This window comes from Canis lupus, chromosome 10 (genome assembly GCF_011100685.1).
Source record: "Canis lupus familiaris isolate Mischka breed German Shepherd chromosome 10, alternate assembly UU_Cfam_GSD_1.0, whole genome shotgun sequence".
In the NCBI taxonomy this organism is placed as follows: Eukaryota; Metazoa; Chordata; class Mammalia; order Carnivora; family Canidae; genus Canis; species Canis lupus.
The window spans coordinates 27,298,736-27,311,268 of NC_049231.1; the positions used below are offsets into that span (position 1 = coordinate 27,298,736).

General features: G+C 42.9%; 2 protein-coding genes across 4 annotated transcripts in view; one reads left to right on the forward strand and one right to left on the reverse strand.

Moving 5' to 3' along the window:
* DDX17 (DEAD-box helicase 17) overlaps positions 1-5,012 on the forward strand; it is a 21,033-nt gene extending 16,021 nt beyond the window's left edge. Inside the window, exons 13-14 of the mRNA XM_038551570.1 lie at positions 708-950; positions 1,922-5,012. Coding sequence (XP_038407498.1) covers positions 708-950; positions 1,922-2,427 — 749 coding nt within the window. The 3' untranslated portion in view covers positions 2,428-5,012. The remainder of the gene's footprint in view (positions 1-707; positions 951-1,921) is intronic.
* The window catches only part of KDELR3 (KDEL endoplasmic reticulum protein retention receptor 3), a 21,186-nt gene continuing 13,655 nt past the window's right edge, over positions 5,003-12,533 (reverse strand). For 2 of the 3 annotated variants that reach the window (XM_038550591.1, XM_038550590.1), the window contains 3 exons: positions 7,825-7,983; positions 6,715-6,967; positions 5,003-5,936 (listed from right to left, as the gene is read on the reverse strand). In XM_038550591.1, the coding sequence (XP_038406519.1) occupies positions 5,896-5,936; positions 6,715-6,967; positions 7,825-7,983 (453 nt within the window). In that variant the 3' untranslated portion in view covers positions 5,003-5,895. Of the gene's footprint in view, positions 5,937-6,714; positions 6,968-7,824; positions 7,984-12,533 lie in introns of those variants that run through there. The other variant, XM_038550587.1, reaches the window with a different exon arrangement.

Below are 12,533 nucleotides of genomic sequence, written 5' to 3' on the forward strand. Positions count from 1 at the left end.
ACAAACCTTATTTGGCAGAGCTGGGCTTGGTAGTACAGTGAAATTTTAGTGTAATGTGCTCTTGCGGTAATTAAAAGGGGAAAAGATAATTTGGATAATTTTGCAAAGGAAAATAGGTGTGTACTTAACTTTGCCTCTGATCAGTTTTTTAAAATACAAGAGCAAAACATTTTTTAATCTAAATATTTCAATTAAATCTCCTTGAAAATGTAGTAATAAAGTATATGAAGTTTCTTTTTTCATTTTGCTCTGTGACTGGTTTAAAGGTAAGTTTGTTATATTACTGGTAGATTTTGCCAGGCTTCTCCCAACAGAGTAGAAGTAATTTGACCTTGTACCTTATCGGTGGTAACCACTTTGCTTCTACATTTCCAGTTTGGAAAAGGAGCTGGAATTGGATACGATTCCTGCCGGTCTATTGGTTAAAATAAAGAAGAGGCAGGAGTTTGGATGGTTGGATGGGATTCCCTTAGGATTTTACAGCTGATAAAGATGCCACTTCCTGTGCATGTCCCAAGAATCATTCATCCTCTTTTACTCTGTTGGGATGAGTCTTTTTTTGTTCATGTTCAGTGTGGTTACTAACTTAGTCTTCTTTCCTCTTGCTGTCATCTGCATTCGTGCTTCCCACCTGTTGTTGGCATGTCCTTTACCTTCTCTTTCCCTGCTACATCAACCTGCACACTGACTCATCGTTGGCTTTGAAGATGTGGAAGATGTCAAGTTTGTGATCAACTATGACTATCCAAACAGCTCAGAGGATTATGTGCACCGTATTGGCCGAACAGCCCGTAGCACCAACAAGGGCACCGCCTACACCTTCTTCACCCCAGGGAACCTAAAGCAGGCCAGAGAGCTGATCAAAGTGCTGGAAGAGGCTAACCAGGCTATCAACCCAAAACTGATGCAGTTGGTGGACCACAGAGGAGGCGGCGGAGGAGGGGGTAAGGGTAAGTCCTGGAGTTTTCCAGGTACTACCAAGGTATCTTTTTGTTTTTTAAGTCCTGTTGAAAGCTTTTGAGTATGTTGCTTAATAACAAAGGACAGTGATGACTAGTTTTTCATAGTCTCTCTTAAGTAAGCCCATATTGAAGGTTGCGAGGTGGGGGCTGTGGAGATTGTCCAGTATTTCCATAGGCAGTATTATAAAACTGGCCTTTGTGTTTTGAAGTACATGGTACATGTTCAGAATTAAGCTGAATTCTGATTGCTTTTAATACCTTCAAAAGCCTTAGTGTAGTATATTAGGTTTTCAGTTTTTAAGGTGAAGAGATGAGTAATTTTACACCATTTTATGGTAGTAGAAACAGGCATAATTAATGGATCTGAAAATTGGATAGTTGCAAATATACTTGGATCAGGGCTTGACTACCATACCAGTTTGGAATTATTTTGTCCCAAACTTATTGCATGCTGAAGCCATTAAAATCACCCAAGTTTTTAAAATAACAAGTTTTTTGGTTTTTAAGTGGGTTTGGAATTGAACCTAGGATCCTAAAGCTTGTGAGGTAATTCTGATGCATTTAGGTCCACAAAACAACATAGAGAACCCACTAGTAGAGGGTCCTGGTAGGGTAATCTGAACTTAGCTGCTTGTCTTTGTTCTTTAACTTGTGGTAAGTCACCTAAACTTTTCTACCATTGTTCCTGCATTTTGAAGATTGTATTTCTCAGTAAATCCTCAAAGGGAAAAAGGACCTAAAACGGTGACAAGTTGAATGACCTTTAATATTCACCATTTTTTCTGAATATGTGCTATTAAAGAATCAGATTATGGGTATAGTTTTAAACTAATTTGGAGGCTGGCCTAGTTAAAAGATCAACAAAGAGCATTGAATACTTTTGTGTTGTAGAGTTTTTACATCTGGTTGCATTTGGATTGTGTATCTGGCATTAAAGATACCTCGTGTCTTCCCCTTAGGAGGTCGTTCTCGATACCGGACCACTTCTTCAGCCAACAATCCCAATCTGATGTATCAGGATGAGTGTGACCGGAGGCTTCGAGGAGTCAAGGATGGTGGCCGGAGAGACTCTGCGAGCTATCGGGATCGTAGTGAAACCGATAGAGCCGGTTATGCTAACGGCAGTGGCTATGGAAGTCCAAATTCTGCCTTTGGAGCACAAGCAGGCCAATACACCTATGGTCAAGGCACCTATGGGGCAGCTGCTTATGGCACCAGTGGCTATACAGCCCAAGAATATGGCGCTGGCACTTATGGGGCTAGTAGCACCACCTCAACTGGGAGAAGTTCACAGAGCTCTAGCCAGCAGTTTAGTGGGATAGGCCGGTCTGGGCAGCAGCCACAGCCACTGATGTCACAACAGTTTGCACAGCCTCCAGGAGCTACCAATATGATAGGTTACATGGGGCAGACTGCCTACCAATACCCCCCTCCTCCTCCTCCCCCTCCTCCTTCACGTAAATGAAACCACTCAAGTGGTAGTGACTTGTGCAGACTTACTACATTTAAAGGAACGCTGTCTTTCCCCTTTTTTTTCTCTTCCCCTTTTCTTTCTTTTTCTTTTTTATTTTTTTTCCCAACCATTGTGATTTGTCTTTCATGCAGATTAGTTAGAATTCACTGCCAGGTTTCTTCTGTCCGCCAAAATGATCCAGTCTGTAATAACAGATTTTGTAAAAAAACATATATATATAGCCGACTGGAAGAGATTTTTTTTTTTTCCCCAACTTCTTGCATGTTGAGGATACTTGAGCTATTTTTCATCTTAAAAGAAAAAGTAAGGTATTAGGCCCTTTTGTGGGAGCCCATTTTTTTGTTGTTGTCCTGAGTTGGGGTAGGGGGGAGGGTAGAGGGTTGAATTCTGCAGAAGAAGATGGCATCTGTGCTTTAGATTGCTCTCATTACTGGGTTAGAAAACCAAGAGGGAATTCCCTGCACATTTTCTGTAATGCTTTTTAATGTTCCTCAGGCCTGATGAGTTTCTAAGACAATGCTTTGCCATTGTCATTTTGGCTGATTGCTTGTTTAAGTGCATTTGACAGTTTAAAAAAATTCCTAATTGGTTTTGTCTCCCTTATATTCCACCTTGCCCCTTCCCAGTTACTGAAAAATAACCATTTTAGTCAGGTTAGACATTGAATTGCTGAGTCTGAGTTTCTTAAGTGTATCTTTTAAATTAAAAACCCCAAGTGTTTATTGCAATGGTTAAATGTAGCCTCTCAGCATCTGGGTGGAAGCTGCCTATTTTTCTTCCCCACATAACCAGGGACCATCTGTGAAATTCATTTTCCAACTAGATAGCTGCTCTGAGCAGAATGAACATAAATGCTCACTGAAAATTTATTAACCAGTTAGTTAAATAACCAGTTAAGTATGCATCCACCTACAGTGTAAAAACCACCTTTAATTATAAACCGAATATACTCAGTGGCAAATTTTCTTTATATCTCAGTTGTAGAGCTAGAATACAAAAGCACCTCTTTGCTAGCTACTCAGCCCTTTTGGCCAAATTATCTTGAATAAAGAACCTTTGGGGTCTGTTAAGAAAGCTCTTAATTCTCTTCATACTCTTCTCTGCAGTGCTTTGTAACAGCTCTTGGATGCAAATTTTCTTCAGCATCCTTTTGCACTCAGCTTTTTACAGGTAGGTAGTGCTTAAGAAAAGTTACAGAGGACTAAGCCCACGTCCTCACTTTTCTTCCTCCTGAAGGTAGGTGAGTTCGTCCCCTTCCAGTAGTGATACTGTTTTACTGAGACTTCCTATAGCACATGAGCCTAGAAAGGATTTTCTGCTCTTGTGTGTTCACTGTAACAGGACAGGACAAGGAGATCAGACGACCCCAGAACCCTCTTCCATATCCAGTGTTGGACTATTAATTTTTTATGCTGTTACTGGTATTGTTGGTTAACAATGTAGTTAAAGGGGGAAGGCTCCACTGCATCCTTTGGCTAAGGACTGAGGGTGCTTGCTGGTTTGTAATATCTAAATACTTGAGGTTTTTGTTTTGTTTTGTTTTGTTGTTTTTAAAAAATTCTTCAGGGAGAGAAAAGGGATGGTTTCTGAGGGGTTCTGAAAAGTATGGTTGAATGTGCAACATACAGGTAGGTTGTCAGCATAAGCTGAAATGTACGCATGTGAGAACTTGTTGTCCCCCATCCCCCCACACACACTTTTTCTTTAACTATACTCTTTTTTTTCCCCCTTCGAGAAGTTGAGGCTGAGGGAGGATGGTAGGCACAGGAAAATTCGGCAAAACTGCTCTGTGCTTTCGAACCAAAGTGCCCCCTCACCCCTGAAAAAGAAAAAAAAAAATTATTATTTTTTTTTTTTTGGTCTAAGCATTGACCAGTCCATTGTAGACATTTCTTTGTACACCAGAATTCTGATTATTTTTAAACAGAGGTGCCACCACAAGGGTTGTCCTTCTTACTCTCTTGCAGGTCTTAATGCAGCTTTGTGGGAAAGGTCTCTGGGTAGGCAAGTGGTATTTGGTCTGCTGCTTGCCAACCCTTTTCCCCCCAGGGATGCTGTGGTCATAAAGTCAGAATAACAGCATATTCCAAATCTCAAAAGCTATTGTGGCCTGAGCACAGCTGAAATCTAGCAGAGTCTTTCATATATAGCTTTAGAGTAACTCTTCTGCTTCTTTGTCACTCGTAATTCACGTTCTGCCTTTGCTTCAGAACATGAGCAGAAGAGTCCTCATGTGACGCTAGTTATTATTGCAGTCATGGTTGAAAGTCATTTAGGGAAAGGATTTCAATATAAAGCTGTGGGGCTGCTTCTCCCCAATTCCTCCCTAACAATTCATTGTGTGGACTTCTCTCATCTAAAAGGTTGGTGGCTTTTTGCTTGGGATCAGTGCTCTATTCATGTGTTGCTGGTCTCTGAACACATTCCTGTTGCGTTAAGACTTGAAAGATTTGTAGATGTGTGATGTTCAGGCACAGGATGCTAAGAGCTATGTTACTATTCTTAGTTTGTAAATTGTCCTTTTGATACCATCTTGTTTTCTTTTGTAGGTATAAATAAAACACTGTTGACAATAAGGCGTGAACTTTTTATTGCTTGAAAATTATCTGACTGTAGTCCAGTGGTAGTTTTATTAACAGTTTTTATTTACTTCAAGTTTGGGGACGTCAGATTGAGTAATCCCCTTAGCACCTAAAAATGTGAAAGGGAGGTGGGACTGATTGATTTTAATGGAAGAATTTGAGTCACAAAGCAAGGCTGGGCACCTAGCTGGGCATCTAGTAGGTAAAGGCTTGGGCATTTGTTTCCTTATTGGTAAATGGTGGTCATGGTAGCGGTACCCACCTAGGTGGGATCAAAGTACTGTATGGAGCTGCTGTGAGCTATAGCAAGACCCAAGTCCATTGTAAAAGTGAGGAAGGAAACTACTTAGGTCTAACCAAAGCTAATGAATTTGGCTTTCACTTATGGCCTGAAGGCAGGTTGAAAGTAAAATGACATTTCACTCCCATTAAGACTAGATCACCTCTGTATCACTCCCTAAACTTAGTCTTCTATCTGGAAAGTGAAAATCACAACAACATGCTAATACTTTAAGGCTGATCTTTGGGGACATTTGCCTTATACACAGACTTCTTTCCGGATGGGATTGACTGTTAGCGTGAGGGTCATGCTAAGACTTTAGGGAGCAATGGTTTATTTGACCCATCCATGGATTAAACACCTAATATTTCTTTATACACAGTTGATGTGAGGCACCATGCTTGTGTTAATTGGCCTAAACTTTTTATTGGTGCTATAATTTAAGGGACGGGAGAACGTCTTCTAGATAGATCAGTGCTTTGCTGAAATCCACACTAAGCATTTTTCTCATTTTAACACTTGGCCCAAGTCATCCAGGAGAACATTTCAAATAGCTTGCTCTGTGTCCTTGTTAAGGTGTAGAATCATCTCAGGCCCTCAAATGGGCATTGGAAGACTTAACTTCTTTCCTTTAAGGACTAGAAAAAAATGGAATGAAATTAGAATTTATCACACTGCAGACTCCCTTGTAACTGCAGTGTCTCTAATCTCTGGTTCATAATAGGTGTTTGGCTGTTGAAGCCAAGGGGGAAGCTTCATTCCAGGTTAAACTACAGGCTTAGTGACACGCCCGCCCCAACCCATCTTGGTTACTGATCCCCCTTTCCCTTAGGTCATAAACAGTTGGCCTCCATTTCTGATTCACTTGAGATCTGCCCACAAACTGGTGACCAATTGAACAACTGCAACTGCCCCATCCCTAGTCTTCCTACTTTAGTTGCCTTTTATTCTACACAGCAGCCTCTGGGCTGGTTCTTCAGACCCTCTGGTGGCTGCACTTGGCCATCTGTGCAATGCAAACCTGTAACCTCCTGCCCATCCCCACCTCCAGCTTTGCTTGATCTCTGAGCTCTTCAGCTTTATAGATAGACCACACTAGCCTCTTCGTCCTTTGTCACACCAACCTGGTTCCAATCTCCGGGCTCCTTCATAAGCTATTTTGTGGAATGTCTCATGTTTTCCTAACAAAATATGTCAAATGTCCTCATAGTTACCTCCTTTATACACATTGCACAGTACATATATCTTAACTGCATTGTGTTTTCCATGGTGTTTGTTTCCTGAAAATACTTGTTCATCTTCCCTCATTAAAAGCACCACGAGGGGCATAATCCATTCACTTCCAGATCCCCTCATATATTGAATAGGTAACTCCTTGTGCCCGTGCCAGCAACCCTGCTCCGTTCTAGCACCTACCTTTGGTCACATACAAGTAGAAGAAATCGCAGTAGAAGATGGTTTGTACTACTCCAGACACGACTGCAATTTGGTCATAGAAGTTTTCAGTCTGGTACCGCCTGATCCAGTTAGCTAAGTAGAGTGCCCGGTACAGCCCAAGAAAGAACAAGTAGTGAGTAGTAATGGTTTCAGCCTCTCCAGTTTTACTGATCATGAAGAGCTGGGGCAGGATGGCCACTGATTCCAGGTAGATAGAGAAAGTCCAGAGGATCTGAACCAAAGAGATAAAGTGGGCAGAGGAGAGTGATCAAGACCATGAAGGGGCCCATCTTTTTATAAAAATGTAATTAGTGGGATGCTTGGGTGGCTTGGCGGTTTAGCGCCTGCCTTTGGCCCAGGGCGTGATCCTGGGGTTCCAGGATCAAGTCCCACATCGGGCTCCCTGCATGGAGCCTGCTTCTCCCTCTGCCTGTGTCTCTGCCTCTCTCATGAATAAATAAAATCTTTAAAAATAATAAAAATAAAAATGTAATTACTAAAATAGTATGTCTACTGAAATAATATAGTGAGGGGAAAAAAAGTTCCGGAAATAATCAGTATATCATTTCACCTCTGTCTCTCTGAATAAAAATATTTTTAGAATATTAAAGCAAACTTTTTTACAACATCACATGAACATTTAGAACATAACTGTTGCAAAACCTAATTGTCTAACCTCGCCGTAACTGAAGCCATAGTTTCTCAAAATGCAGTCCATAAACACTTGCATCAAAACTTCCAGATGTTTGCTACCTCAGATTCTTGGGTCACAGCCCAGACCTACTGATTTGAAATCTCAACCTGGACTGTGCCCTAGTATCCACCTGTGGGACACAAGGTCCCAGTAGCTGTAAGTGGTGCTGTAATGCCTGCTTTGTTTACTAACAGGACTATTTGGATGTGCCCATTTTCTAATGGAGCATGTGAATTAGCTTATTACCAATTTTTAATCTTACAATGACAATATATATGAATAATAGTCCCAGCTGTACCAGAACACAATCCCAGATACTACAAAGGATCCAGAAGGAAGGATGTTAGGGAACATGTTTACCTTTAAGAATTCACATTCCAGGTCCCTTCCCTTACCTCCAGGGGAGTGAAACTGTAGTTCTCAAGGAAGGAGAGGCCAATGACAGGGACCAGAAGAAACTCCAGGCGGAACGTATCATTCTCACTGTCAAAGGTCTTCCGAAACTTCCCATAGATCATGTACACTGTGACATAGGCACAGAGGAGAAAAACCACCTGACAAGGGAAAGAGACACACGGGGATCAATGAAGTCATCTAGCCTATTTGCTGAGCTTCCAAGCCACCCCGAGTTGGGATCTGGCTAGTGCCCTGCCCCAAGGGGGACAAAGTGAAATGTGTTTGCAATTTCTTTTGAGTCCTTGGCCTAGATTCTGAAGCTAATGACCCTTTTGTTAAGTAACTCCATGCTTCCGATGAGGACCAACGGCACTAACCATGAAGACTTAAAAGTGCCCAGGCCTCTCCTTACTGCACAGCGTCTGGTAGAAGACCACACCTGACCTCTGTCCAGGGTTTTAGCAGTGGCCAGCCTTCCAGAGCTCTTAAAAACTCAAATTTCCAGATCTGCCTCAGTGACTTGTAAGCATTCTTGCACCAGGACTGACAACCTTTGAATGAGCTGATCCTTACTCCTTCAGGAAAGCTCTCTTTTTTTAGTCTTGGTAGCTGCCCTCCAGCATGAGGTGGTTTTATGGTTTGGCCTCTGACCTTCTAGGCCAGAGGTTCTCAAATTTGTATGCGCATCAGAATCACATAAATGGCCACCTTTTCTCCTCCTGCCCCTAGAGTGGCTGATTTAGTAGGTCCAAGTAGGCCTAAAGATTTGCATTTCTAGCAAGTTCCTATGTGATGCTGTTGCCGCTGGTCTGGGAACTCACTGGCCTAGAGAACTCCTATTTGTACTTCAAAACTCAGATTAGTTTCTTTTTTCTTTTTTTTCTTTTTTTTTTTTTTCAGATTAGTTTCTTACCAGAATGAAGCAAATCTTTGTGTCACCATAGCCCCATGGGAACACATTTACTGCCACCCATGACCTCCAGGTTCTGCAAATGTCTGTGTACCAGTCTCTTTTCCCTATGGAAGGGGATTTCAAGGATGACTTCATGTCCACCTCCGAATCCCCAACCCCTAAAACTCAGGGCCTGGCACAAAACATGCTGGAATGAATGAATGAATCAATGAAGTAGTGATCACTTCCTCACGTCACAAATGGGGAAACTGGCCTCCCTGAAGTTCCTACAACTCATTCAGCCATGCCAAGGGCTGGGTCTGCAGTCCCTCCCAGGGCTGGCCAACTCACACCCGGGGGCAGAGGGATGAACTAGGTAGGTGGTGCTTTGCTATTTCTGGGTTGACTTTAAGACCGCGACTTCAGGACCTCAGACTGAAGTTCACACAGTTCAACACCCCACAGAGAGAACATCTTCCATTCCAACAAGGCGCCTAGAGTCCCAAAGGCACGTCTGATAGGGAGGGGAAAGAGAACTTGCCTTGGAGGATATATCTACGCCTTTACATACGTTCTCTCATAGAGTCCTCACAATAGCCCTGCAACATAGGTAGAATCATCCTATGGATTCCTCCTTAAAAGTGGAACTATTAGGGCAGCACTGGTAGCTCAGTGGTTTGGTGCCGCCTTCAGCCTAGGGCATGATCCTGGAGACAGGAGATCGAGTCCCATGTTGGGCTTCCTGCATGGAGCCTGCTTCTCCCTCTCTCTCTCTCTCTCTCTCTCTCTCTCAGTGTGTGTGTGTGTGTGTGTGTGTGTGTGTGTGTGTGTGTGTGTATGTGTGTGTATCTCATGAATAAATAAATAAAATCTTTAAAAAAAAAAAGTGGAACTATTAGATGACGTGCTCAACTAAAAACTACATCCCCCAGCCTCCTCTGCAGATAAGGCTGGTCAGTAAGGTGCGGGGGAAAGTCACTGCGCACAGTTTGGAGAAAGCTCTTGACAAAAGGCTAACCCCAGTTGGCAGACACCCTACTGCTTTCTCCCCTTCTTCCTCCTTCCTGCCCAGAATGTGATGTGATGCTTAAGGAGTCCTAGCAACCATTTTGTGACCCTGAGGCAACCTTGAGGGTAGATGTCACATTTGGACTCCGTATAATTTGCAGGCCCTCCTAAAGAACTGAATTTCAAGATGGCAACAGCAAAGTCTTAAGCCAAGTGTGGGGCTCTTCGAGCAACTGCATGAGTCACACATCCTGGAGTCCTGGTCACACTAAAGATGATGGAGCAGAAAGTTAAAAGGAGCTGCAATCCCAGACCCGGACTGCCCACCCCCAGATTCCATGTTATGAGTAAAGTAAAAATAAACCTTTATATTATTAGAATAACTCCCTTTGAAAAAAGAAAGAAAAGATCTATTTATTTTAGAGAAATAGCACGAGCGGCTGGGATACCTGGGTGGCTTAGTGGTTGAGCATCTGCCTTTGACTCAGGGTGTGATCCTGCTCCCAGGATCGAGTCCCACATGCGGCTTCCTGCGAGGAGCCTGTTTCTCCCTCTGTCTCTGTCTCTGTCCCTCTGTCTCTCGTGAATAAATAAATAAAATCTTAAAAAAAAAAAAAAAGGGCAGTCCGGGTTGCCTAACCTTTTTTTGCCTAAACCTCAGCGGTTTAGCGCTGCCTTCCTCAGGGTGTAATCCTGGAGACCTGGGATGGAGTCCCATGTCTGGCTCCCTGAATGGAGCCTGCTTCTCCCTCTGCCTGTGTCTCTGCCTCTCTCTTTCTCTCTCTGTGTCTCTCATGAATGAATAAATAAAATCTTTTAAAAATAAATAAATAAAAATTAAAAACAAAACAAAACAAAAAACAGAGCACGAGTGGGAGAAACAGAAGGAGAGAGAATTTCAAGCAGACTCCACCTGAGCCTGGAGACTGATACAGGGTTCGATCTCACACCCCTGAGATCATGACCTGAGCGGAAGCCAAGAGTCATGATGCCTAGACACCCGTAAAATAACTTTTTTAAAAAAGATTTTATTCATTTATTTATTCGTGAGAGACACACACACACACAGAGAGAGAGAGAGGCAGAGACACAGGCAGAGGGAGAAGCAGGCTCCGTGCAGGGAACCAGATGTGGGACTCGATCCCAGGTCTCTAGGATTACGCCCTGGGCCAAAAAGGGCGCCAAACTACTGAGCCACCCAGGGATTCCCCGTAAAATAACTTTTTTATTTTTTCCCGTAAAATAACTTTTATTTTAAGTCTCTGTTACCGACATCCAAGCAGTAACATTCCACTTCACTGACTGAAACCTGTGCTCCTTTCACTAACCAATATGGCCTTAAAGAGTTACAATGGCTGAGGGGATCCTGGGGAGCTCAGTGGATGGAGCATGTGACTCTTGATCTTGGGGTCATGAGTTTAAGCCCCACAGTGTCTTAGAGCTTCAAAAAAAAAAAAAAAAAAAAAAAAGCTAGAAGGGCTGATTAAAAGCTCAGAAAATGCCTCATCCCAGTATAACCTCTAATGGCTGTGGCCCAGATCCTGAGACATCAGAGTGGAACCAAGAGATACTCAGTTTATCCTATAAAACAGTGCCATGCTTCAAAGCAACAGCTTCCCATCACAAAATTTAAGTCCAAACTGTTAACCCGCGCCACCTGCCCTCCCCCAGCCCTCTGATGGCAGACCTCTTGCCTGCTGGACTCCCCGGCTTGTTCCTTAAATTCACCAAGCTTGTTCCCATCTTGGGGGGTATTTACACAGCCTATTCCTTCTTGTTGGAATGCTCTTCCTCTGATCATCCCATGGCTGGTTCCGTCTGTCACAGAGACCTTGACATATATGTCACCTCTTCAGACAGGCCCTTCCTGGTAGCTCCCTAAACAGCTTCCTATCTGTTCTCTATCACATCACCCGGCTTTTTTTTTTTTTTTTTTCATTTACTTATGATAGTCACACAGAGAGAGAGAGAGAGGCAGAGACACAGGCAGAGGGAGAAGCAGGCTCCATGCACTGGGAGCCTGACGTGGGATTCGATCCCGGGTCTGCAGGATCGCGCCCTGGGCCAAAGGCAGGCGCTAAACCGCTGCGCCACCCAGGGATCCCATCACCCGGCTTTTAAATCCATTTCTTAATGGGGTGTCTGCCTGGGTGGCTTAGTTGGTTTAGCATCTGACTCTTGATTTTAGTTCAGGTCTTGAGCTCAGGGTCAGGAGTTCAAATGCCAGGCTCCATGCTCAGTATGGAGCCTACTTAAAATAAATAAATAAAACTTTTTTTTTTAAATAATCAAAGGAAATGTCACCCTATTTTAGTTATTTGCATAGGCTCATCCCAAACCAAAGATTTTCTTGCTTGTTATAATATTTGTCACCCCACTTAAAATACTTACAATATAGGTTCCATGAGAATAGGAGCCTCCAATGTCTTCAAGTACCTGGCTCGTAGTTAGGTGCTCAATAAATACTTGTTAAATGGATATTGGATGAATAATCTCTCTGAAAGCTCAGGGTTCATGTTTGACTTTTTGCTTATTTTTTAACGATTATACTAGCTAAACTTTACTGACTGTTTAGTATATGATGGCTATTGGGACACCTGGGTAGCTCAGTCAATTAAGCATCTGATTCTTAGTTTTGGCTCAGTCATGATCTCAGGGTCATGAGATCAAGCCCAAGCCCTGTACAGGGCTCTGCGCTCAGCGAGGAGTCTGCCTTCTGCTTGAGATTCTCTCCCTCTACCCCTTCTTAACCTCCCTCGCCCCAGCCATATTCTGTCTCAAAATAAATAAATCCTTAAAAAATATATA